The sequence below is a fragment of the Martes martes genome (assembly GCF_963455335.1).
Source record: "Martes martes genome assembly, chromosome: 14".
NCBI classification, from domain to species: domain Eukaryota; kingdom Metazoa; phylum Chordata; class Mammalia; order Carnivora; family Mustelidae; genus Martes; species Martes martes.
The window spans coordinates 31,808,856-31,835,681 of record NC_137902.1 but is presented as its reverse complement, the minus strand read 5'-3'; the positions used below and the strand labels follow the sequence as shown (position 1 = coordinate 31,835,681).

The window sequence follows — 26,826 nt, the reverse complement described above, 5'->3', positions numbered from 1 at the left end:
GGACCCCCCACCCGTGTGCCCTCAGTCCTCACCACTCCTTACACATGATGGTGGCTCTTTCCTGTATAAACACGTGCCACTCTCTGCCCGAGGCCTTTTCGTGGCATGGGCGCAGGCCCGGCCCATGCACAGGGCGGGCAGGTCAGTGGTGTGAGATGGTTGATCCCCGAGGAGCAGCTCTTAACCAAGGATGTTTGGGACCTGGTGGATAAGCCCTGCAGCTTCCTCTCCCCCAGGTAGGGGCAACTCCGAGCCGTGTTCTTTATCGCCTCCCAGGGGTTCCTATCAAGACTGAGTCCGAACTGTACTCAGTGATGATCTACTGATCAGTGTACCTGGTATTGGCCTCTTTCCCTGTCCTGTCTCACTGACTCAGCCCCTTCCAGTTCCTCCTGGGACTGCCTCCTAAATGAACGCCTTGTGGTGGAATCTTAGCTTCAAGGCCGGTTTCTGGGTGACCCCAGCCCAATAAAGAAGCCACAATTCTTGTCAGGCAGCTGTCTCCCACAACCACAGCTTACTTTGTGGGTTTCAAGGACCTCTTCCTTCCTCTCCTTGCCGCTTCAGGCCAGCCTTAGTCACGGACACCCATTGTTACTAGCCCCAAGGTGATTCACCATCCTATGTACACACAGCTGCAAGACAGGCTGGGCACCGTAGTCTTTATGATAGGCAGCTAAACAATAGGTATTCTTTCAGTGAAGAAAAAAATTAGAATAAGAGGAGTGAACATCCAGCAGCCTGTCACAGAGGCACACTTCAAATTCTAAAACTTTTTGAGACCTATTGTGTGAGAAAATGAAATGATTGAAAGCAACACTTATTAAGCCAGCAATGATTACAATGCCATGGCCACCATAATGTCAATAAATCGTCATGGTTATGTACAGTCTGCTCTTCAAGATGATTGCTGTTTGAGAAGATCTGGTTCTGCTTCGGCTGTGCTCTTCCTCTTGGAGGCAAAGGTCTTGCACTATCTCTGTGTTGCTGACCTGATAATGTGCTTACCTAAAACTCCCAGTTACAGCAAAGCTGTTCCCACACCCAGCCGTCCGATGTGCTTAGTTTCGTATGTCAGGCGTTGCTGTGACAGTATTTATACTCAGCTGTGGCAAAAATAAATTTTTTTACATGTCAGAAAAATGTGAGGGCTTTGACTTCTTGAGCATAGTGAGTGAAAATCCCCGTGTTAGGTATTTTAGAGGAATGAAATGAGTAATAAACAGTCCCTTCCCTCCAGAACTCTAATAGTAATGGAAGGTGGGCTGAAGACTGAAGGGAAATTTGGGGTGGGAAGCAATGATCATCAGTGTAAGTGGCGGGATACTTTGTTAAGATGTTAATTATAGCGGGTCTCCCTCCCCTACAAAAAAGATGTTAATTATAGCAGGTTCCCAATCTTACCTTAGCTTGTTGAAATTCCCCAAGGTGCTCTGAAGCATAGGGTAATGAGGAAGAAATAAAGGGGTACCTTTGAGGGCCAGAAAAGAGCAGAAATTCTGGAGCACTGGGAAGGGGATGGAGGTGGGGGGGGCATGGATAGGAGGGACCCCTGCTTGTTCTGTGTCCTGGTGGGTGAGACCTCAGAAAGGGTGGTTATATGGTGCCTTGGGGAGGCTCACCTCTAGTACCAGAGCTTCTAGTGGAGGCAAAGCCCCCTTTTAGCCCTATCCCATTTAGGTTTAGCATTGGAACAGAAAGCCTGTTGCATTTCATTTTGGGCAGTGAGAATATCATGAGTGATTAAGGCAGGTGGGAGATTAGAAGTCGTTCCCTGATTTTCTGATACAAGGTGCTTCTCCCAAATTCTGGTGTAAACCACAATTATGATTGTGATGGACTTTCTTGCCAGCTCAGAGGGAGCTAATATTGGCCTTAAACTGATACAAAGAAAATAAAGATAGGTGTCCAAATATTTTTCTTAAGTGTCATGGCCTAAGATTGAATCTGTTTCATGCATAAATGAGACAAAAGAAGAATATGACAAGGTTTCTGCAGGAGCCCAAGCAATGTAACATAGCTATAATAAATCATGGCATATTATTAGCTGTTTGGGAGCACGGCTGTCTCTTTTTCAGTTTTTTTTTTTCCAGGCTAGTGCAGTTAAATAGAGGAAGGGGAACTAATTATTTTCCTCCCTGTTTCTGTTCTAGCTTGTTCCCGTTTCATAACACAAAGCATAATAATCAATAATTGTACGTGTGGTAAAAATGTATATATTAGTCAAGTATTAATGAAGTATTTTCTGGTAAGTTCTTCTTCTTTCCCTTAATCATATATATCCTTTGAGCATATTCTGTAAAATCCCTGTTATTCATCCTCTGGTTTATAGAGGCTGAAGAAACTAGTTCATGAAGCATTATGGCACTCAGAGTACAGATCCCTTCGCTCCCCCATCCCTTCCTCCCACAGACACCTTTCTTAACTGGCAGCTTTCTCTTTGTCGTTCCAGAGGCTTCAGAGCAGAGACCTCTATGCAATTTCTGTTTTTCCTCAAGAAATTATGGCGAACAGTCGAGTGGGTAGGCTTAGAGATATTTTCTATATATAGTCTGTATATCCTTGATTGTAAAACACTTGATAAAAACAGATTTTAATGTTTTGAAATTCAGAATGTGTCTTGCAATCAATGTCAAAAGCAATCTGTCTGTTTCCAGGCAAAACTGTGAGTTAGGTTGTGTTTGTCGTTGTGCACGAGCATGCTTAGTGTTGTGTGGAAGCTATCTTTTCGTCTGATTGCCAACTCAGATGAGTTATTTATAATGGTACTTAATGCAGCTGAATTTTGTTTTTACATTTTATTTTACCTGATTAAATAATTTTCATTCTTTATCATAGTTCTTCACATTTTTTTTTTCATTTTATCTTTTCACTCATCTCCCTCCTCCCACCCCTAGCCTCTGGCAACCACCAATCTCTTCTCTGTATTTATGAATTTGGTTTTTTGTTTTATTTTAGATTCCACTGCAAGAGAGATCATACAGTATTTGTTTTTCTCTAACATTTCATTTAGCATAATGCCCTCGAGTTCTGTCCATGTTGTTACAAGTGGCAATATCTCATTCCTTTTTTTATAGCTGAATAATATTCCATTATCTTCTTTATTCATTCATCCATTGATGGATACTTAAGTTGCTTTCATATCCTGGCTATTGTAAAGAGTGGTGCAATGAACATAGGGTTGCAGATATCCTTTTGAGGATATCTTCAGATAAATGCCTAGAAGTAGAATTGCTGGATCATATGGTAGTTCTATTTTTTATTTTTTGAGTAATCTCCCTACTGTTTTCCATGGTGGCTGTATCAGTTTACATTCCTACCAATGGCATGAACAAGGGTTCCCTTTTCTCCATACCTTTTCCAAAACTGGCCATTTCTTAACGTGTTTGATAAGAGTCATTCAAACAGGCATGAGGTGATGTCTCACTGTGGTTTTGATTTGCATTTCCTTGGTGATTAAAAGATGCTCTTTTCATGTACCTGTTGTCCATTTGTATATTTTCTTGGGGAAAAGGTCTATTCAGATCTTCTACCATTTTAAAACCACACTGTTTTTTGCTGTTGAGTTGTATGAATTCTTTGTGTATTTTGGATATCAGCCCCCTATCAGATATATGATTTGCAAATATTTTCTCTCATTTGATAGGTTGCCTTTTCATTTCGTTGATGGTTTCCTTTGCTCTGCAGAAGCTTTTTTGTTGCCGTTGTCCCACTTGTTTCTTTTTGGTTTTGTTGCCTTTGCTTTTGGTGGCACATTAAAAAAATCGTCACCAAGGCCCTTGTCAAGGAACTTATTGCCTCTGTTTTCTTCTAAGATTCCTATGGTTTCAGGTCTTACATTCAAGTCTTTCACCCATTTTGAGTTAAGTTTTGTCTATGTTGGAAGAAAATGGTTGAATTTCATTCTTTTGCATGTAGCTGTCCAGTTTTACCAACAATTTCAGGTGAATTTTCCTTTAATTCTAGACTCCCAGTTGGCTTTTAAAGATTATAATTCAGCAAACCTAAACTTATTTTATTTTTTAAATGTGAAAAATTGTCTGTTATATATCAAACCATGAATTTGAAAAAGGGGATTGTCACGTACTTTCCTGAACCAGTCAGGAAACTTTCAGAGTTGGGAGAGATTTGTGTGCCCAGTTCATGTGCTGAGTTGTACTTGGGAATGATACATCTGCTGAAGTATTCTAGCTAACCTTTTCCCCTAAAGCTTTTATGAAAATGCTTAATATCTAGTGGAAGTAATATAAAAATGTGCAAAGAAGAGTCAGTAAATGAATGCACAGGTGATGCTCATTGGGGGTAAAATGTGCATGAACTGAGCAGCAGCCTCACAGGGAAAGGAAAGCTGCTATTTTGCATCAGGCCCTGGATTCTGTATGTAAGCATGATGATCTCATGATTAGAATTTTTTCTGGTAATTTCTGTGCCTGCCTGGGTTTCCAAATGCCAACGGCTCAGGTGAGACTACATCCCAACCTTTCTCAAGATGGGGGAGGTATCAGTTATGAATGAGCTAGGGGAGAGTAGGCAAACCCAGGGCCCTGGCACGGGTGGGTGCGGGGACTGAGCTTCCAGGATTGGGTTCATTTTGCAGGATCAGACCAGGGGTCACTGTCTGGAGGCTAAGATAACGTCATTTTCCTGCACCAAAATGGATGCGTCAGTCAGTTGTCTGGGAACCAAGAAGTATCGTGTGATCAGAGTTGTGAAAGACCAGTTTGGGCTGGGAAATGCATAACATATTGGTGACTGCAGGAAGACTTACTTCTTCTCACCTCAGACTCTCACCATAAGTAGGCTGGACGTAATCATAACAACCTCCTGGCTATTTTGAATGGCTAGCCAGAAGAGTAAGATGTAAAAAAGATTTATATTTAATGTTTTCAATGGCAATTTGAGAAAGATCAGAATAGCCACTTAAAATCAGCTATTTAGTAAACATACATGCAAAACACTGTACTAGGTGCTATGGGATATGAAAAGATGTGGATGGGGAGGAAAGAAAAAGAATTTGACGTCAGAGTCAAGAATTTGAAGTTAATTCTAGGCTATATAGACAAGATGTATTACACACGAAAAGAAGCCAGCAATGCAAGGCATTAAGCAAGTGCCAAGTAACTTGGCATTTGTGAGGAGGGAATTATGCTCTCAGAATTTGGAGGAGGGAGGCTTAGCTGGAAGACTAAAGATTTAAGACCTGAACTAGACCTTGAAGATGAACTGGGAGAACCAGCTAGGCTAAGTAGGCTAAGTAAGTCTGAAAACCACCATTATTTTTTCCTGCTCTCTTATTTACTCAGGTTCTGCTGGCCCCCAGTGGATGAGGGGTCTAAAGTAAAGGAGAGCAGGATGCCTGACTTTGGGCTTGGCCTGCTCCCATGTTCGTCACCGCTGGCTGATCTCTGCAAAGGCGGAGGCAACATGCGAGCTTCCTGCTATGGACTGGCCTGGTATTGTGGGCTATTATTGTCTTCAAAAACTGGGTGTGTGAACCATGCTGTGAAGGTCTTGAGCATAAACTTCTAAAGGCCATGTGTTCTTTAAAAAATTCCCCTGCCCCCAGGACCAGTAATGTCTAGAATTCAAAGACAGAGACTTATGCCCTTCGGAATCTTGATTGCCTAGCAAGTACAATCAGGGGCACTTAGAGTTGGTAAAGTATGGCAAATTTTTCTTAGCTCCAACTTTTCTCCCTCTCAGAGCTACTTTAAGTTCTCTGGCAATGTTCCCATTTAAGGGTGGCCCTCTGGAGAAACGTAGGCACTTTCCTTCCTTTTATTATTATTATTTTTTCAAATCTGGACTCAGCCGTCGTTACTCCTTCCTGCCCTCCCCTGGTCCCAGAGTTTCTGACTTCTCCCTTGAGACACTTATTTGGAAACTTTCTGAGCCAGTGAAGAATCAACTTAGAGGCTTTTTTACTTTTAGGCCAATGGGAATATTGTGTGTCATGGATAGAAAGATTTGAGTACTACAATTATCACACTGAGTCTATATAACAAGGCTATTTCCATGTCTTGGCACACAGCCCGAGTTAACTTTGCTTTGCTGGATGTAGATACAATTAATTTTGTTTGAACAAGAGATCACGTGTAACAAATGCTTTTGCAAAACCATGTCTGTTCAGGAGTTACTTTAATACATATGTGCCTCAGCAAAGCGTTTTTGTACAACAGCTGGGTTTTTTTTAACACCCTTACCCTGTTTAACTTAACATTTTAAAAAATGAACTTTTTATTTTAGGGTAGTTTTTGATGTACAGTGAAGTTGTGAAGATAATATAGAAAGTTGCCATACACTTCATACCCAGTTCCACGTTATTAACATCTTCAATTAGTGTGGTACATTTGTTACAATCAATGAACCAATATTGATACATTATTATTACTAAAGTTCATACTTTATTCGGATTTCCTTAGTTTTTTTTTTTTTAAAGATTTTATCTATTTATTTGAGAGAGAGAGAGAGAGAGAGAGAGAGAGAAAGCATAAGAGGGGAGAAGGTCAGAGGGAGAAGCAGACTCCCCATGGAGCTGGGAGCCTGATGTGGGACTCCATCCTGGGACTCCAGGATCATTACCTGAGCTGAAGGCAGTCACTTAACCAACTGAGCCACCCAGCCGCCCCCGGATTTCCTTAGTTTTTATACAAGGTCCCTTTTCTGTTCCAGGATCTCATATTTCATTCAATCCTCATGTCTTCTTAGCCTCCTCTTTGTTGTGGTATTTTCTCAGATTTTCCTTGTTTTTGATGACCTTGACAGTCTTGAAAATAATGGTCAGATATTTTGTAGAATGTTCCTCAATAGGGATTTGCCTGATGCCTTTCTCATAATCATACTAGCGCAATACAGTTTTACCGCAGAGGTGAAGTGCCATTTTGAACACATCACACCAAGGACATAAACTATTATCAGCATGACTTATTGCTGTTGATGTTCTCTTGGTCACCTGGCCGAGGTAGTGTTTGTCAGGTTTCTCCACTGTGAAGTCACTCTTTCTTCTTCCCATCCCACAGTCCGTACTTTGGAAGGTAGTAACTATGTGTAGCCCATGCTTACAGAGTGTTAGCCTCTACTTCCTAGAAGGCAGATAAATTATTTGGAATTATTCTTGTCAGGGGGTCTGTCTATTCTCCTTCATTTATTTACTCAATAATTTATATCAGTATAAATTCAGGGTATTTATTTTATACTTTGGGTTCCGGTTGAATGCTATTCTATTTTGCTGCTCACATTCTTCCGGTTTTGGCTATTGGCTCCTGCGTCAGTTCGAGCTCCATCACTGTGTAGGCTTTTGATCACTCCCTTACCTTCTGGCACTCGGAGATACTCCAGGCTTGCCTTGTATATGTCCTGCCCCAGTCCTAGAATCAGCCATTTCTCCAGGGAGTTCTGGTTCTTTTTATTGGACGATTTACTTTATTTTTTATCTTTTTAAAGATTTTATTTATTTGACAGAGAGAGATACAGCAAGAAAGGGAACACAGCAGGAGGAGTGGGAGAGGAAGAAGCAAGCTTTCCGCTGAGCAGGGAGTCCAATGCACAACTTGATCCCAGGATACTGGGATCATGACCTGAGCCAAAGGCAGACCCTTGACGACTGAGCCACCCAGGCACACGGGGAGAATGGTTTTAGAACAGAAACTTTGTCACAATCTACAGTGCTATAGGATTCTTAACTTCCTGAATGATTTGTTTTCCTAATTTGTATACATTAAGCTTCATTCTTTGTCTTCTAAAGTTCTATCAGTTCTGACAAATGCATATTGTCATGTATCTACCACTACATATCATGCTGAGTAGTTTCACCACCCTAAAAATCCCGTTTCTCGTATTCAACCCTCTCTCCACCCCCAATGAATCTCTGGCAACCACTAGTCTATTTACCATCTCTATTTAGATGTAATGTTTAAAAAATATTTAAATTAAAAAAATTTTAAGTTGGGGGCACCTGGGTGGCTCAGTGGGTTAAGGCCTCTGCCTTCGGCTCAGGTCATGATCCCAGGGTCCTGGGATCGAGCCCTGCATCGGGCTCTCTGCCCAGTGGAGAGCCTGCTTCCTTTCCTCTCTCTCTGTCTGCCTCTCTGCCTACTTGTGATCTCTGTCTGTCAAATAAATAAATAAAATCTTTAAAAAAAATTTTAAGTTGGAACCTTTATAAACTGACTAGACTTTCATAGATAAGCAGTACTTTTTTTGTAATGAACATCTTTGACCTAAAAGACGTTATCATACCTGATTTAGTTATCGTACCTGATTTGGGGGGCTGCCTCTAAAAGTAGCCATAAAATCTTATCATTGTAATAAAGTGACAGTTCACTCATTGTTTCTGTAGACCTCTGAGATGTTTAGAGGAAACAGGGCACTGGGGGTTGGGGGAATAGGATGAAGGAGGTAAAGAGGATATTTCGACAGGAAATGTAAGAAATTTTAATTCATGCAGGGGAAGAGAGGGGCAGTTTTTGTAGCTCAGATAAGAGTGCTTATGAGTCAGTTGTGAGATACTTGATGTACACTATGATAATCCCTGGGCCACTTAGGCTCCATGGAGCACTGGGGTCAGGTTCCACATTGACCTTAAGTTTAGAATCTTCCTTTTAATTCTGCAAACTCCTTCTTGCGTGTCTGCTCTTCTTGCAGTTGCTGTGATGTGTGCTGGAGGCCTACCTTCTTCTGGTGCTACTGTTTGGGCATATACTTCCCTTTTGGAAGAGATGGACATTCTGCATCATGCAAGGGTTTTCTCTAACTCGGGGTTGGGGGCTTTCCTCCCTGATTACTAAGGTTTACCCTGGAAATACCTGGGTCATCTCAGGTCATACTTCGCTACCCATTCCCTTCTCTCAACATGGCACCAGCCCCACAGTTGCTGTTGAATATATAGGATTGCTTTAAATTTGGGGAAGGGGAGCATGGGTAGATCCTTTGTGCTATAGGATGGAAGGGTCTTCTGCTCTCATTCTCCTCAGGGGTACTGGGTTTATAGTTCTGAAAAACAAATAGAAGATGTTGGAGGGGAAAAGGTAAGAGACACAGAAGAGAAGATAAAGTTTTGTTTAAACTGAACACAGATCTAGCATATAAGTGGATAGGAAAGGAACTGGTACTTGTTGAGTACCAGCCATGTACTAGAGTCTCTTTTGGGAGTCCTCATGTATTTTTCCCTCTTTCCCCCTTACAGTGACTCTGTGATATAGATTAAAAACAAAATCTTTATTTGACAGATAAAGAAACTGAGGTTCAGAGAGGCTCATTAATTTATCTCAGATCACACATAAAGAATTTGAATCTATATCTCCTTAACTCTGAAGCACTAGTGGCACATTAAAATCATCTAGGCCCTTGAGGTGCCTAGTTGTCTTAGTCGGTAGAGCATCTGACTGTTGACTTCTGGTTCACTTGATCAAGCCCCAAACTGGGTGTGGAGACTATTTAAAAAAAAAAAAAATCACTTAGGACCTTAAAAAACAAGACAAGCAAACAATAAACCTTGCCCGAGTCCTATCCCAAACCAAATTAAATCCCAATCTCAGAGGGTAGAGTAGGGATGGGCATTAACAATTCTTAAGTGCCCCAAGAGATTATAATGTGTAAGCCAAGGTTGAGAATCTTGGCTCTGCTTGGACAGATGGTATCTCTCCTACTTTCTCCTAAAAGAAGGAAAGAGGTGTTTTCTGAACTAATGTGCATTCTAACTACTCTCAGAGCACTTTTAGATCCAGCCTTGTTCTCTATTTCCTACTCCTCACGGGGGTTCTGATTATCTCTGAATAACTGTAAGCAAGCAGATGGAGTCTGGGCAGAGGTTATTATTGATGGAAGAGAAGTAGAAATTCAATCCAGTAAATTAATCTGTGTTTCTCTTCTATTTTTTGTTTTAAAAGATTTTATCTATTTGTGAGAGAGAGCACAAGCAGGGGACCTAAGTGGCAGGCAGAGGGAGAAGCAGGCTCTCCACCATGCAGGGAGCCTGATGTGGGACTTGATCCCACGACCCTGGGGTCATGACCTGAGCTGAAGGCAGACGCTTAACCGACTGAGCCACCCAGGAGTCCCATGTGCTTCTCTTTTGATAAGCCATGTATGTATAGTGCTGATAGACTGTCAAAGCACAATGTCAAATAGTGTCAAGAAAATTTCACATGATTTTCAAAATGTGCTGGCAAATTTTGTTTGCTGAATATTCAAACACCAACACCAAATAGTACTGACTTAATATCTTGCTTTACATAGGGTGAAAGAAGATGGAGCTTGGGTCTATTGCTGGTGGGAAAAAAATGTACGAGTTCCTGAGATTAGATCTGTCAACTGCCATATAAGATGTAATATTTTACTCCACGATTCTTTAAACATTATGATTTACCATGCCTCTGGCATCCCTATCAATTATAGAAACCCATTCTTTCACAGTCTCCTTTTAGCTTTGAAAGCAAACACAAGCAAGGACTGTTAAAAAAATTCCGAAAGGACATTACCTCAAAACGACATGTTAAACATTATGAAGAACATTTTAGTATATTCAAATATAATAAAGGCCAAATGGATAAATATAGACATTCTTGGAGTTGGAAAAATGTCACTTCTTACAATAGTTATCCATGGCATTAATTTTAAGATACGTAAAACCATAGTGCCTCCTTTCATGAGTTTTATCAACAGAGTTCTGCTTTAATGAAGAATTAGAAACAGTGTAGAGACCAGAATGCCCATCCTCCACCTCATCCTACCAGCTACCTCCCCGATCACGACCCACCAGAGATGCAGATGCTCCATCCCTGCTCTGTCCAAGTCACATGATTCCTGCTTGCTTGGTCATTGTTGGGTATATACAGAGTCCCTCAAGTTGTCAAACCACACCGTGGATACTGCACTTTGGAAAGAGTGCTTGATTATTGCACTACAACCTGGGCAGTGAATATAGTTTTCTGGCTTGTACTGGTGTAATGGCCTTTTAGTTTTGACCAGTTCGTTGTTCAATTACTTTTACTTGTCTTACAGATGATCTCTTCCATCTGACTATTTGCCCCTTAAATGAAATACTCAGCCTATTTTGTGATCATCATCTTGCCAGATTGTAGCAATTTTTGTCACTGAACCTTGTCATCTTTCAGCCCCAAGCCAGTTTTACATATGGTTTACTGACTCAGTGAACATTCATCTGGGCTCTGAAGTCCTTGGGGCAATTTCCTCATCTAACTATTGCATATTATCAGATAATCTCCCACTCTTTGCCTGGGACTCTTTTTTATCAGAAAATTTCAAACACACAAAGTAGAGAAAATGGTAAATCCAATCCCCATGTACCCATCACCCAATTTCAGCAGTGATCGCCTTATCCCCACTCCGGTTTTAGCTGTGCCTTACCGTAGCCTTCTCTTCTTTTTGATGCTCATCCCAGATTTCTTTTGAACATATTTCAGTATGTATCTTCAAAAGACATGGGTTTCTGAAAAATTATAGACCCAATGCTGTTAAACACCTTTAAAAATTGAATAGTTCTTTAGTATTATCAAATACTATCCAAATAGTGTTCAAATTTCTTCAGTGGTCATGGAGTTTCTTTTAAATTGGTTTGAATCAGAATTTCAAGGTCCACATAGTACCTCCGGTTAATATAACATTTAAAGCTCTTTTTCCTAGAAGTACCCCATCCTTTTTTGTCTTCCCTGACATTCGTTAAAGAACTTGAATTGTTTTGTAGTATTTCCTCCAGACTGAATTTTACTGATTGTATTCCTGAAGTGTCTTCTAACAGGGTTTTCTGTGTCTTTCTTTAAACTGGTAGTTAGATTTAGAGGGTTCAGTTTTTTGGCAAGACTACTTGAGAAGGGGTGTGTGTGTGCATGTGTGTTTCAATCAGAAGCCTTCAGGGAATGCTTGTACCTCCTTTTGTGACATCAGCAGCCATTGACGATTATTACTCAGCCTCAGCACTCAGCACTTTATTTGGTGTTTGTACAACAGTGATACTCTAATGCTATCAATGTTTTGCTTTCATTATCTGGAATACTTCATGAAGAAACCTTCCCTCATCAAATATTTGGTCGTTCTGTGGTACAATCTGTGTAGCAAAGGCATGCTGTTGATATTTACCCCTTTTATTTGCTTTCCAAATAATGAATTGGTTCCAAAGATGAACAATGATTTCTTTAGATTGTCATTAATAACATGTACATCTCAACATCCATTGCAGTTATTATGCCTTATTGCTGTTCAAATTTTTACTACTTTGGCTAGTAGGAGCCACTTGAAGTCGGCTCCTGAGTCCAGCTGACACAACTCCAGTAGTTTTAGATAGTCTGTCCTTCTGATATGACAAAATATTCCAGTCTCATAGACTTTCTGCCTCAGGCTTGGAATCAGCTATTATTTTTGCAAAGAACTTTGGTTCATTTTAGTGGAAAACAGTATTTAGAGATCACAATCTTGTGCCGAGGTAGAAGATGATCATTTAGTAAAGACCTACAGGGAATGAGGGAATGAGTTGTGTGGACTATTTGGGAGAATAGCATTGCAGGCAGAAGGAACAGCAGGTGCAAAGATGATGAGCCTGGAACAGAGGGAGCAAGATAAGGGAAAAGAAAGTGGGAAAGAAAGTCAGAGAGATAGTGGGGAGAAGGGCAGGTAGGGCCTCATAGGCTGTTGGAAGAACTTTTGATTAGCTTGGAGTAGATGGGAGCCATTGGAGGATTTTGAACAGAGGAATGATATCATCTTTTGTTTTAACTGAATCACTATGGGTGCTGGGCTGAGAATGGACTGAACAGGGTTTAAAGCAGAATCTGGAGCACCAGAGAGAAGGCTATCACAGTAAACCAGGTGAGAGGTGAGGTGGCTCTGGCCAGTGTGGTAGTGGAGGTGATGAGAAGGAGTCAGGATCAGGATATATTTTGAAAATGGAACCCACAGAATTTGCTAAATTATTGGACTTGGACTGTGAGAAAAGAGAATTCAATGTGACACCAAGCTTTATGGACTGAGCTATAAATGAAATAATAAAACACCATAATAATATGAGTGGCGTCTCTTCTGTGGTTCAGTGCTATGTTTGGAGGGTGGTGGTGAAAAGAGAGGTCAGGCCAAGCACCACAGGGGACTAGATACTTATACAGAGTCATGAAGAATATGTGGGAGGACCAGGTGAAAAAGAGGGGAAAGAACATTCTAAGCAGAGGGAGCAACAGAGGACGTAGAAGGTTAAAGTTTGGAAAAGGCTGTCTTGTGTCAGTACAATTTGTGTTGAGTCTAGAGTCCTGAAAGGACGGTGGATTTGGAATGATGATTTGATTTTGGAACATAGGGATCTGGCAGGAAATGAGTCTAGAGAGGCAGAGGGGAACCGTACATATTCTATGGTAAGAATTTGAATTTTGTTTTATGAATGATAAGATTAGAACTTTCTAAGCTTGGGAATGACATTATCAGGTATACACTTCAGAAAGATCATCTGGGCAGTTCAGTGAGAGAGACTGGAGGTATAAAAAAATGAAACATCCATCATTTTAAGAATTTATCAAAGATCCTTTTATCATTAACAGAAAGGTAAATATCTTCACCCCTTTTGAAGAACTCCCTCTGTCCTTCTGAGTGCCATTTTTATTTTCTACTCCTATTACAAATAACAATAACATGAACAATGATGATGATATTTTTTTTCTCTTCAGAAATAGGATTTTTTTTTAAATAAATTTTCAGGCCTTTAAAAAGACACACATAAACCCCATCTGTTTTGTAATTATTCTTGGATGAATGAGAGGCAATATTTACTTAACTACATAGTGTTTTCATATGCCAAGGAGGGTGTGAACACCAGACAGTATGTTTTAACTGTAGCACAGAACATGTTACCAGAAGAAGCATTTGACATTTAGTCAAAAGGTTCTCATAATTTGAGGTGGAGGCTAAAACCATGTTTCTATTACAGTATATTCAACTCGGTGAACTTCAAATCTTTATGAGGTGCTAGTTACTATAATGAGATTTTACCTCTTCTGGTTGAACCAGAAGTTGGGTGCTTAACTCTTGATAGCTTCTCTCTCTGTGATGTCATTGAAAGAGAAATGAATCAATTGTCAAAGTAACCTTTGGTCAACTGTATGATGTCCAAGTAGAACATGGTAGGGGTTGCTTTGAATTTTATTTTATTTTACTTTTTTATTATTTTGAATTTTATTTTTGTTTGAAATAGAGAACTATTGCCACAGCGCCCAGTATGGGGCTCTCTTTGACATGTTCGTGTTTGTTGTTTGTTTCTCCCACCTAAGCCCTTTCATTTGATCATTCTTTTCTCCTAGCTTTGGAGGTCTGTTTCCATTCTGTAGTTCACAGGGTATTTTGGGGACATGCTGTTTTTCAAATTTTCCTCTAAAACAGTGATGACAAGACAGTCATAAACCCATTATAAAAATTGTTGATTTTTACAAATATCTCATTATCTTACTTATCACAATAGGACAAATATCAAACCAATATTCTTTGTTAGTGATGGAATCTAAACTGGCTCTAGAGAAGACATCCATTGGATTTTTCATTTAACATAATTAATTGTTAGTATAAATGCAAAATCCTGCAACTATGAACCACTTAGTAAGATAAAAGAAGAGTTTTGTTGTGCAGACTCGGATTTATTAAAACACCAAACATTTATTGAGCACATACTCTGTGCCGGTCACCATGCAATAGATGTCCGAACTGAAAAGTCTGCCCCTGCCTTTCTTAAAGTCTTATGGAGGATATATTTTCTATATAGAGTCAAAAACAATTTGTAATGGTCACTAATTTAATGGTTTATATGAAGAAAAATGTCTTACTGTATAACTGGCTTTTGACACGAGTTCTCATGTTAGAGAGGCGGTATACAAAAAGCATGAAGTAGGAATCAGAAACCGTACCTACACCCGTGCTCTGCTATTTATTCATGGATTCAACCATTTATCAAACATTTATTGAGAGCCTACACTGTGGAGCAACTGCATTGGGTGCTGGGGAGCAAGGCAGCAAAGAAGAGAGGCCATGCAGCCCCCTGCTCGCACGCTCCCTTTCTGTCGACAAGAGCAGACAGCTGAAAATCTCCTTGCCTCTCACCTTGGTTAGACTAGAGGTCTTCGGTCTCTTTCCAAATCTAAAATGCTAAGGTTTGGGGCACCTGGGTGGCTCAGTGGGTTAAAGCCTCTGCCTTCATTTCAGGTCATGATCCCAGGGTCCTGGGATCGGCCCTGCATCGGGCTCTCTGCTCAGCGGGAAGCCTGCTTCCCTTCCTTTCTCTCTGCCTGCCTCTCTGCCTGCTTGTGATCTCTGTCTGTCAAATAAATAAATAAAAATCTTTAAAAAAAAATGCTAAGGTTTGTTATAGCCTCGTGCAGGGCGAATCTGCCCAAGGGGCTTTGTTTGGGTCTTGAGCACTTACCTTCCTCTGGGAGGAGTGTCTTGTCCTAATTTCAAAATAACATCGAATATACACAGTTTTAAAATGTTTTGCTCGGCCTCTCGTCTGCATTTGGGTCATCTTGGCAAAGCCTGGGTGTGGCAATTCATGCTCCCAAGACTTCAGAGGTAGGAGGTTAAAGTTTGGAAAAAGTGGACGACTTGCGTCAGTACAGGTGGGCAGCTGCTCCCAGCGGCAGCCTCCTTGGCCTTCCCACCAATAACGCGGCTCCTCCCGCCACAGCGTCCATCCGTGACCCGACCTGCTGCTCTTCGGCTCTCTGAGCCTCGAAAAAGGGATTGCTCATCAGAGGACCAGAGGGGATCGGCTTTCAGGGGCGGGAAGGACTGTTCTTGAGTCCCACAGTTTTTCCAGTGGGTATCAGGAAACGAGCTTCCTGTTATCTGGTTCCAAAACTGCAATAAGTAAATAGCGTTTTTGCTTGCAGCCAAGATACGTATCTCAAGGAGAAAAATGGATTTCTGAGGCAAAGAGAGAGGGAAAGAGAGCTCCTTGAACATACATTGCTTTAAGAACACGAAAAATTACCACCCGCACAAGTATCTTCGTGGTCTTTAGGGAAATGAGCAGCTGGACTCAGCCAATCTCTTCTTTCGAGTGGAGTCAATGAAAGAGACATAGGGTTTGAGGTTCCTTCCGAAACGGGGCCGGCTAATTTAGCCCCTCCCCTGAGCCCGAGGGTCTGTTATATCTCGGTTCCTTGAGTACCTCTCTCACTGAGACCGACCACAGCAAGCAGAGGCTGAAAAAATAAAGAGCAAAGAGGAAGAAAACAAAGACTGCCAGTTATGGAAGATAGAAAGGGTAAGAGCAAATTGATTTGATCTGAATCCTTAAGAACAACCAAAAAAAAAAAAAAAAAAAAAAACCCTCCAGAAAAGCCCAGACCAAAAGCAAGTACTTGAAAGTACAAGAAAGTACAAGAGGCATAAATCCCCAAATGAACTTTCCCACCCTCTCCTTCTGAGAGGAGGCAGAGAAAGAACTTTGGGAAACTTTTTAGGAAGCAAAGCCTGGGGGGTTTAGTCAGGGGTGGCTCTTGAGCAAGCTGGAGGGGCTCATGAATATTCACGAGCAATTTGCATGCAGATCTGGTGTTTTAGCGGCAAATGACTTCTTCCGTCCCTTTGCAGTATAAGAAGTAGCTGCCTCATTTGTAGTCCAGAGTCATCTTGCTTCGGGTCTGTACCTCAGTGAGTTTGCTTGAAGATGCTGGGCTCTGCGTGTAGGAGATTTGTTTTGTTCTCGAGTTTCCTGCGTGCTTTCCTGTTGTGAAATTAGCAAAGGCTCCTCTGCCAGGAGTTAGACAGAGAAGTTAATGTGGCAAGAGGCTGTCACAACAGGACCCGGGAGTACGTCTTGCAAAAGACTGAATGTTTCTGGGATTGTGTGAATGTGTATGGGAGCGGGGGAGAGGAGTGAAGGGTTGGAGGGATGAACAGTTTTATCTTGAAAAAGCAAGGCATATCTGAGTGACTATATTTAGATTGTGTCTAAAAACTATAAGAGCAGCCTGGTTTTCCAGATGGTGTGCGGTCTCTGTCTTTTACCTCTTTTGGGCATTTTCTGCCATCGCGGAGAGCCAGCTGCTTGCCAGCCCATGGGAGCCAGGAGGAGTCTCCGCAGCGGTGTGGCTGTGTAGGGTTGCAAACCCTCCTCTTCATCATCTCTAATTTCTGATATTCCCCACACGTTTTTATCACATAGCACGTAGAGCAAAGGGATGATGAGTAGCCAACAGATTCTTAATAATGTTGGCAGTTGTAGCTGTTAATGTTTACTAGGTCTCTACTCCGTGCGGAGAGCTTTTCTAAGCACATTACCCATATTATTTATTCCTTTTATTCCTTGAACTGACTTAAGAGGTGAGTGCTATCATTATCATTCCCATTTTCGAGGTGGTAGAGTTGATACAATGTGAGAGTGGTTTGCCTCGGGATCTCACGGTTAGTGAGTGGTGAATGTGGATGCAGGTAGTTGGACACAGGGTCTGTGGGCCCTTCTTTCTGAACTCCCACATTGTTACTCCACCTGAAGGCTCCCGCTTCGGCCCTGACGTGGTTGATTCTGGATTTCAAAGCCTTGAAGCTCCTGGGGAAATGACACTTACTGAAATCTCAAGTCTGAGAAGGAATTTGTGCTTTGCTGTCAGTTCACATTCATTTTTCTCATGTGGGGCTCATGGCCATTTTCTACAGGAGAGCCCAGGTATTGTCATTTTTACCCTCTTACCAAAGGAAGAGACTTGGGGTTTAGGGACTGTAATCACACAGACCAGAAATCCCCTGCCTCTGGTTTCTCTTCAAACCTCAGAGTGAGCCCAGTCATCTCTGAACTTCTGTCCCAACCCCCAGCCACTTTCAGTTCCCCAAGTGACCTTGCTCCTTTCCTCCCCCTCACACTGTTGCATGGCACTCGCCTCTGCCCCAGAGAGGCCTGTCTGGCTTTCTCCTTCCCCTTCAGTCTGGAGACAAGCTGTCTAGGTTTGAATCCCAGCTCTACTATTTACTAACTATGTGCCTCATTTTCTTCATCTGTAAAATGAGGAGAATAATAATATCTACCTCATAAGGTTATTATAAGGAATGAATAAGGGATTCATGTAAAATTCTCAGAACAGGATCTGATGCATAATGTATGTGCTCAGTAAATGTTAGCTGTTGCATTCATTCCTTCAGGCTTCGTCCTGGTTGTTAATCCCTGGGTTAACCAAAGTGTTAGTTAATCTCTAACACTTTGAACCTTAGATTAGCCCCTGTCTAGGATGTTTCTACAACACCTCACAGCTTACACCTAAACTGCTGCTCTCCACACTCATCCGCATTCCTGCCCTCTGTGTCGCTTACCCTGACAATAATTTCTTTATCTACCTTTGGATCGGCAGCACCTAATGCAATGTTTAGCACATAATGGGAACTCAACAAATATTTAATAAACTAAGTATTATTACTTTAGTTGATGTTTATGTAAGAATCAGGAGGCTGGTTTAAAAGGGGACCTGTGACTCTTCTGGTTATTGTGTGTGGCACTGTGAGCAGCAGAGTCCCCCACGACGCCCTGTGAGAGGTGGGGCGGGAAGGCCCGCAAGCAACCAGTGCAGGTGCCAGTGCAGGAAGGTTGTGGAGACGTCGGAGCTGCAGATCAGCCTGCAGAACTATGATTCTCTGAAGGATGAACACTTCTCAGATATCGTCAGGCTTAACTCTCCTCCCCACCCAAGTTCTCTGTATGTTTTGGGGGACTGGCAGCACTGTGTTGAGAGGCCAAGGCTGTGGATATTCCCTGCCTAGACTTGAAGGTGCTGAAGAAACTCAACAAGGATAAAAAAAATAATCAAGAAGCTGTCCAAGAAGTATGATGCCTTTTTGGCTTCAGAATCTCTGATCAAGCAGATCCCACAAATCCTGGGCCCAGACTGAATAAGGCTGGCGAGTTCCCTTCCTTGCTGACGCACAGGGAAAACAGAGTGGCCGAAGTGGATGAAGTGAAGTCCACAGTCAAATTCCAAATGAAGAAGGTGCTGTGTCTGGCAGTGGCCATTGGCCCGTGAAGATAATACATGATGAGCTCGTGTACGACATCTACTCGGCAGTCAGTTTCCTGGTGTCATTGCTCAAGAAGAACTGGCAGAGCATCCGGGCTTTATACATCAAGAGCATCATTGGCAATTTCCAGCATCTGTACTAAGGCACCATTTAACAAACACTAGTGCTATCAAAACAAACAAACAAACAAAGAACTAAAAGGGGACCTATGAGTTTGCAATAGAGTTCCCACTGGTACATACTGTTCTTTTGTGCGCTCTATTAAGACATCCCTCTAAGTGAATACACTGAGAAATGAGATGCCTCCCTCCTAGGTGGGTGAGCTTCGGAGCTGATGTGGCCCCATGCCAGAGAACCTTAGTTCAGGCGGTCCAGCTCTGGCAGAAATTCCGCCCCACTCCCCGTTCAGCCAGGGGCCAAACTGGAGATTTCAGATGCCTCCTAGTACAACCCTGCTATCTCTGAACAGAACATCTGATTCCAGAAATAGTGCCGCCCCAACCCCATCAAAGAGCAACCTTAGAGTCTGAGACAATGTTCTCTGGTAATAGAAGAGAAACATACACTGCAGAGGTTGGCCCTGGATAAAATCATAAAGAACATTAAATTTGTTTCCAGCACCCTCCCTTTCCTCTTCCTGGCATACCTTCAAAGCAATCCGACAAATATTATTGTGTGTCTACCATTATGTCCCTATGCCAGATGTGTGGGATATAAACAGTTTGCTCACAGTCTAGTGAGGAAGACAGATATATATACAACCGACTCTAATGGAAACCAGACTCTGTGAAGTGCTAATAATAATAGCTAACATTGATTGTTATGAGCCAGGCGCTGTCTCACATAATCTTCAGGACAAATCTGTGACATAGGTTTCTGTATCTTAGAGCTGTGGAGAGAATGACTCATCCAAGGTCACAGAGCCAGCATAACAATAGGGGGAATTTATTTTATTCAAGTGTAATTAACATACAGTGTCATATTAGTTTCAGGTGTACAATATAATGACTTAACAAGTCTCTCTTTTTAAAAATTATTTATTTATTTATTTATTTATTTGACAGACAGAGATCACAAGTAGGCAGAGAGGCAGGCGGAGAGAGAGAGAGAGGAGGAAGCAGGCTCCCTGCTGAGCAGAGAGCCCGACACGGGGCTCCATCCCAGGACCCTGGGATCATGACCTGAGCCAAAGGCAGAGGCTTTAACCCACTGAGCCACCCAGGCACCCCTTAATAAGTCTCTTTTTAAAAAGATTTTATTTGGGGCGCCTGGGTGGCTCAGTGGGTTAAAGCCTCTGCTTTTGTCTCAGGTCATGATCTCAGGGTCCCACGTCGGACTCTCTGCTCCGTGGGGAGCCTGCTTCCCCCCCATCCCCCCGCCTGCCTCTCTGCCTATTTGTGATCTCTGTCTGTCAAATAAATAAATAAATCTTAAAAAAAAAGATTTTATTTATTTATTTTTAGAGGCAGGGAGTGGAGGGGGAGGGAGAAGGACAAGCAGACTCTGCGCTAAATACGGAGCTTGACATGGGGCTCCATCTCACTACCCTGAGATCATGACCTGAGCCAAAATCAAGACTCAGATGCTTAATGGGCTGAGCCACCCAGGTGCCCCAACAATTCAACAATTCTGTACAGTACTTAGTGCTCATCATAATAAGTATATTCTTCATTCCCTTCACCTATTTCACCTATCCTCTCACCCACCTCTTTTCTGGCAACTACCAGTTTGTTCTTTGTATTTAATAGTCTATTTTTGTTTGTCTTTTTCTTTGTTTCTTTGTTTTATTTCTTAAATTCCACATGAGTGAAATCAGATGGCATTTGTCTTTCTCTGACTGATTTATTTCATAACATTATACCCTCTGGATCCATCTATGGTGTTACAAACAGCCAGGTCTTATTCTTTATTCTTTTTTATGATTGAGCAGAATTCCATTGAATATATATACCATCTCCTCTTTTTTTCTTTTTTTAAGTAAGCTCCACAGCCAGTGCAGGGCTTGAACTCACAACCCTGAGATCAAGAGTTGCATGCTTCACCGGCTGAGCCAGCCGGGCACCCCTACCACCTCTTCTTTATCCATTCATCTATCAGTGGGTGCTTGGGTTGCTTCCATAACTTCGTTATTTGAAATACTGCTGTTATAAATACAAGGGGGCATATACTTTTTAAATTAGTTTTTTTGTTTTCTTGGGTAAATACTCAGGAGTGGAATTATTAAGTCAGATGGTGGTTCTATTTTTATTTTTTTGAGGAAAATCCATACTGTTTTCCACAGTGGCTGTGCCAGCTTGCATTCCCACCAATAGTGCATGAGGATTTCTTTTTCTCTACATCATCCCCAACACTTATTATTTCTTGTGTTTTTGATTTTAGCTAATCTGACAGGTGTGAGGTGATATCTCATTGTGGTTTTGATTTGCTTTTCTCCCTGATGATGAGTGATGTTGAGCACCTTTTCACATGTCTGTTGGCCATCTGTATGTCTTCTTTTGAAAAAAAAATGCCTATTCATGTCCTCTGTCCATTTTTTAATTGGATTATTTAGGTTCTTTTGGTGTTGAGTTATATAAATTCTTTATATATTTTGCATATTAACCCCATGTCAGATGTGTCATTTGCAAATATCTTCTCCCATTCAGTCGGTTGTCTTTATGTTTTCTTGATGGTTTCCCTTGCTGTGTAAAAAAAAAATTTTTTTTTTATTTTGGTATAGTATCAGTAGTTTAATATTGCTTTTGTTTCCTTTGCCAGAGGAGACATATCTAGAAAACTATTTCTAAGGCTGATGTCAAAGAAATTACTGCTTGTGTTTTCTTTTAGGAATTTTATGGTTTCAAGTGTCACATATAGGTCTTCAATGTATTTTCAGTTTATTTTTGTGTATGGTGGAAGAAAGTAGTCCATTTTTTTTGCATGTGGCTGTCCAGTTTTCCCAATATCATTTGTTGAAGAGACCCTGTTTTTTCCATTAGACATCATTGCCTCCTTTGTTATATATCAATTGACCATAAAAGTGTGAGTTTGTTTCTGGGCTCTTTATTCTATTCTGTTGATCTATGTGTTTATTTCTGTGCCAGTACCATTACTGTTTATAGTACCACAGCTTTGTAGTCTATCTTGAAATCTGAGATTATGATACCTCAGTTTTATTTTTCAAGATTGCTTTGGGTATTTGGGGTCTTTTGTGGTCTCATACAGATTTTAGGATTATTTGTTACAGTTCTATGAAAAATACTTTTGGTGATTGCATTAGATCCATAAATCTGGGTAGTATGGATGTTTTAACAATATTGGTCTCCCAGTCCATGAGTGTGGGATATCTTTCCATTTGCTTGTGTCATCTTCAGTTTCCTCCATCAATGTTTTATAGTTTTCAGGATGAAGGTTTTTTGCCTCCTTGGTTAAGTTTATTTCTAGGTATCGTATTCTTTTTGGTGCAATTGCAAATGGGATTGTTTTCTTAATTTCTCTTTAAGTTATTACATTGTTAGTGTATAAAAATGCAACAGATATGTGTATATTAATTTTGTATCCTGCAACTAAACTGAATTCATTTATCAGTTCTAGTAGTTTTTTTTTGGTAGAGTTGTTAGGGTTTTCTATATATAGTATGATGTCATCTGCAAATAGTGAGAGTTTTCCTTCTTCCTTACCAGTTTGGATGCCTTTATTTTCTATTTCTTTTCTGACTGCTGTGGTCAGGACTTCCAGTACTATAATGAATAAAAGTGGTTAAGAGTGGACATTTTTGTCTTGTTCCTGATCTTAGAGGAAAATCTTTCAGTTTTTTAACATTATGATGTTAGCTGTGGTTTCTTTTCTATATGGCCTTTGTTATGTTGAGGTATGTTTTCTCTAAACCTACTTTTTTTTTTTTTTAAGATTTTATTTATTTATTTGACAGAAAGAGATCACAAGTAGGTAGAGAAGCAGGCAGAGGGGAGGAGGAAGCAGGCTCTCTGCTGAGCAGAGAGCCTGATGCGGGGCTCCATCCCAGGACCCTGAGATAATGACCCTAGCCCAAGGCAGAGGCTTTAACCCACTGAGCCACCCAGGCACCCCATCCCTAAACGTACTTTGTTGTGTTTTTATCATGAATGGATTTTGTACTTTGTCAAATGCTTTTTCTGTGTCTGTTGAAATGATCATATGATTTTTATCCCTTCTTTTGTTAATGTGATATATCATGTTGGTTGATTTCCAAATATTCAATCATTCTTGCATCCTTAAAATAAATACCACTTAATTGTAGTGAATGATTTTTTAAATGTACTGTTTGATTTGGTTTGCTAATACTTGTTGAGGGTTTTTGCATCTATGTTCATCAGAGTTACTGGCCTGTGGTTCTCTTTTTCTGTAGTGTCTTTATCTGGTTTTGGTATTAGGGTAATACTGGCCTTATAGAATGCATTTGGAATCTTTCCTTCAGTAGAGAGGAAATCTAGACCCACATATTTATGCTACAAAGCCTGGATTCCTAATGAATAAATTATCTTCCCTCCCTAAGAGCTGTAATAGAAGTATAAAGAAAATGGCTTGAGAAACAGAATAGGGAGTGATGATTTCTGGGAAAACTTCTCAAAGGATGGGAACTTCATTTGGATCTAGAAAGATGAGTAGTCTGATGCACAACAAGCTCCTATCAAGTCCCAGCAGAGCTTAAAGACCTTTTTTCTCTCTTTTATCAAAACTACAGCCTATATTTAAAAGTAAAAAGCTCTTTTACCTTTTTTTAAGTTCCAAGCAGGAAACCTGTTTTCATGTCCATCCTAGAGATTTGAAGGCAGAAGTCCAAAGTGTAGGGTTGGGATTACCTGCCATGGAATTTAATAAACCTTTGCAAAGTAATCAAATGCATATTAAATGATTTCCTTAATCATGATTGTCTTCCATGGTCATTAGGTACATGTGATAAAGAGGTTTTACAAATGATGGTGATTGGTCCTACTTTTACTTGGCTATACCACATTTTAAGAGTATTTTCTTCTTTGTGTTGTCTTTTTGGTTGCCTTTGCACTTTAAAATCAGTGATTGTGCCTAGGGGCATAAACATTAAATTCCACCTGCCATGGGGTTGAGCAGTGCTGGGCTCAAGCCTGTGCAGGGTGAAGGTGAGGCCTGAGGAAAATCATATAGGGTCTGTTCTTTGCAAGTCTTTGGAGGGAGAATGGGAAGCCCTTGTGGTAAAGAATCATCAAACCTCTTGATGGTTTAATGGAAGCATAGAAGAGCAGAGGCACTAGCTGTGTCTTGGTGAATGAATGTATGTGTGTTCTAGGCAATATTTCTCAAACTCTAATGTACATGCGCACATCGGGAATCCTGTTAAGGTGCATATTCTGATCCAGTAGCCCTGGGGGTGGGGCTTGGGATCCTGCATGTCTAACAAGCTCCAGGTGATGGTAATCATCACATTTCAACTAGCTGTATTATAGGATCACTGCATGTCTTAGTCTCAGGGCTTCTTTTGGTACCAATGACCAACCCTTACATTATTTTCAGTTCAAGGGGGAAAAAAAGAGACGTGAGTTATTTTTATTGTGGCTTATTAGGCTTATTAGTTATTTTATTGTGGCTTATGATATTATTATTATTTAATGTGGCTTTTATTGTTGCTTATTGTGGCCTATTTTTATTGTGGCTTATTAGAAAAGTGGGGGGCAGGATGGAAAGTTAGGAATATGGAAGGAAGGTGAAGTAGATGCAGAGAAGGAGTAATCCAATGTTGGGAAAGAGAAAAATAGGTGAGACGAAGTTCTCAGATGACTTCTGAGGCAGCTGAGCCATGAGTGGCTACCTAACTTTAGGAAGTACGGAATGGGTGTGAATGAGAATGACCAAGAATTTCCCTTCCAACAAACCATGGTAGGCGCCAGGATGCCGGAACCAGGCCCTGGGTCAGGTTGGCAGGGTTTAAGAGGTGGGGTCAGAACTGCTGAACCATAAAATTGAAACAATATTGCTTAAGTGGCTAAAGAAAGACTCCGACACATGCACAAAAAGACATCTGAAGCAATGTGTCATCAGCAAAATAAATTTTTAGGCTTTGTGCTGAAAAGGTAGAATAGGGAGGGACCTAAACAACGCTTGTTTCCTGTGAACAGGATTAGTTAACAGAAATTAATAGTGCAGTACTCACATATTGTAATTTAAGCTATGTAAAAACGTTGCTGATACCATCGTTTGCTTAACGTTTTCTTTTTATTGCTTTATTTTGGTGAGCTTAGAAAGATTTCTTGCATAGAAATAGAGCTTTTTCGTAGATTTACTTTCTTTTTCTTCTTTTTTGGTCAATATGGTAACCAAGGCTGCAAAGATTACAGCTCCTAATCCCTAGCTAGAATTCATGTATGTTATCTTATATTGAAAAAAAGTCTTGGCGGATGTGATGACATTAAGGATCTTGAACTGGGGAGATCACCCTGGATTATCCAGATGGGCCCTAAATGCAATCACAAATGTCTTTGTAAGAGGGAGGGAGCGGGAGCTTTGACACACAAGGCAATGTAACTACTGAAGCAAGATGCTACTCTGCTGGCTTTGAATATGGGGGAGGGGGCCACAAACCAAGGAATGCATGGAACGTAGTTTAGAAAAGGATGGCAAAGAAAGAGTGGCCCTGTCAACACCTTGATTTCAGCCCAGTGTAACTGATTTTAGACCGGTAGAACTGTAGTAAGGCAGTAAATGTGTATTTTGCTTTAAGCCACCAAGTTTGTGGTAATTTGTTATGGCAGCCATAGGAAACTAGTGCGTTATGTTTTTAATAAATGGAGATGGTGGTAGCCTTAGTTAATCTACAGGTTTAGTGTGTATCGGGCCACCTCCTGCTCTTAACAGCTGTTAACTCATTTCTCAAATAGGCGTTTGAGATTTGTACTGTTTACTGTTCCTGTCTTACAAATGAGAAACTGAAGAAGGAGTGGTTAAGTGACTTACCTAAAGTCTCTCCATTAGTAAGTGTTGAAGTTGAGATTTGAGCCCACAGTTGTTGACCTTATTATTATTTTGAGATATAATTCACATACCATATAATTCACCCACTTAAAATCTACTTTTCCATGTTTTGGGGGGGGATAGTCACAGAATGGTGCACTCATCCCCACAATCAATTTTAGAAGATTCATCACCCCAAAAAGAAACCCTATATTCATTAGCAGTCACTTCTATTCCCTCCTTATGCACCTTTTCTTCTCCACAGCCCCTGGCAAACACCAGTCTACTTTCTGCTATAGTTTTGCCTATTCTGAACACTTCATATCACATATTCCACTGTATGGATAAACTACATTTTATCATTCAGCAGTTGATGGATATTTGGGGTGTTTCTACTTTTTGACATTATAAATAATGCTACTCTGAGCACTCAGGTACTAGTTTTTGTGTGGACCTTTGTTCTTAATTCCTCTTGGATATATACCTGGAAATGCAATTGGTGGGTCATATGTCTATGCTTACTCATTTGAGGAACTGCCAGACTGTTTCCCAAAGTAGCTGCATCATTTTACATTCCCACCAGTAGTGTATAACCATCCTTACCTAAACCTTTTAAAATTGATCTTTGATTATAGTCATCCCCTTGAGTGCGAAGCGGTATCTCATGGCCTAGATTTGCATTTCCTTGATGGCTAATGATTGTGAACATCTATTCACGTGTTTAACGGGTATTTGTATATCTTCTTTGGAGAAGAAACCTTTGCCTAATCCAGTCATGAAGACTTGCACTTACTTTTTTTTCAAACAGTTTTGTAGTTTTAGCCCCACATTTAGGTCTTTGATCCATTTTGAGTAATTTTTCCATGTGGTATGAGGTAGGGGCCCAACTTC

The 26,826-nt window shown here is 40.8% G+C and overlaps 1 protein-coding gene, 1 long non-coding RNA gene and 1 pseudogene across 3 annotated transcripts in view; 2 read left to right on the top strand and 1 right to left on the bottom strand.

The window, feature by feature from the left end:
* Positions 1-6,389: 6,389 nt before the first annotated feature.
* Positions 6,390-16,293, bottom strand: LOC308354769. The gene is made up of 3 exons (XR_013967902.1): positions 15,410-16,293; positions 11,368-11,449; positions 6,390-8,991 (listed from the first exon to the last, which is right to left on the bottom strand). It is a non-coding gene; the product is annotated as an uncharacterized lncRNA (long non-coding RNA).
* The window catches only part of ENTPD1 (ectonucleoside triphosphate diphosphohydrolase 1), a 98,111-nt gene continuing 87,447 nt past the window's right edge, over positions 16,163-26,826 (top strand). The window contains exon 1 of the mRNA XM_080822443.1: positions 16,163-16,252. Within this exon, the coding sequence (XP_080678569.1) occupies positions 16,237-16,252 (16 nt within the window). The 5' untranslated portion in view covers positions 16,163-16,236. The remainder of the gene's footprint in view (positions 16,253-26,826) is intronic.
* On the top strand, positions 17,630-19,135 carry LOC308355452 (large ribosomal subunit protein uL1-like; annotated as a pseudogene). The gene is made up of 2 exons: positions 17,630-17,656; positions 18,487-19,135. The product of its transcript is annotated as a large ribosomal subunit protein uL1-like (transcript).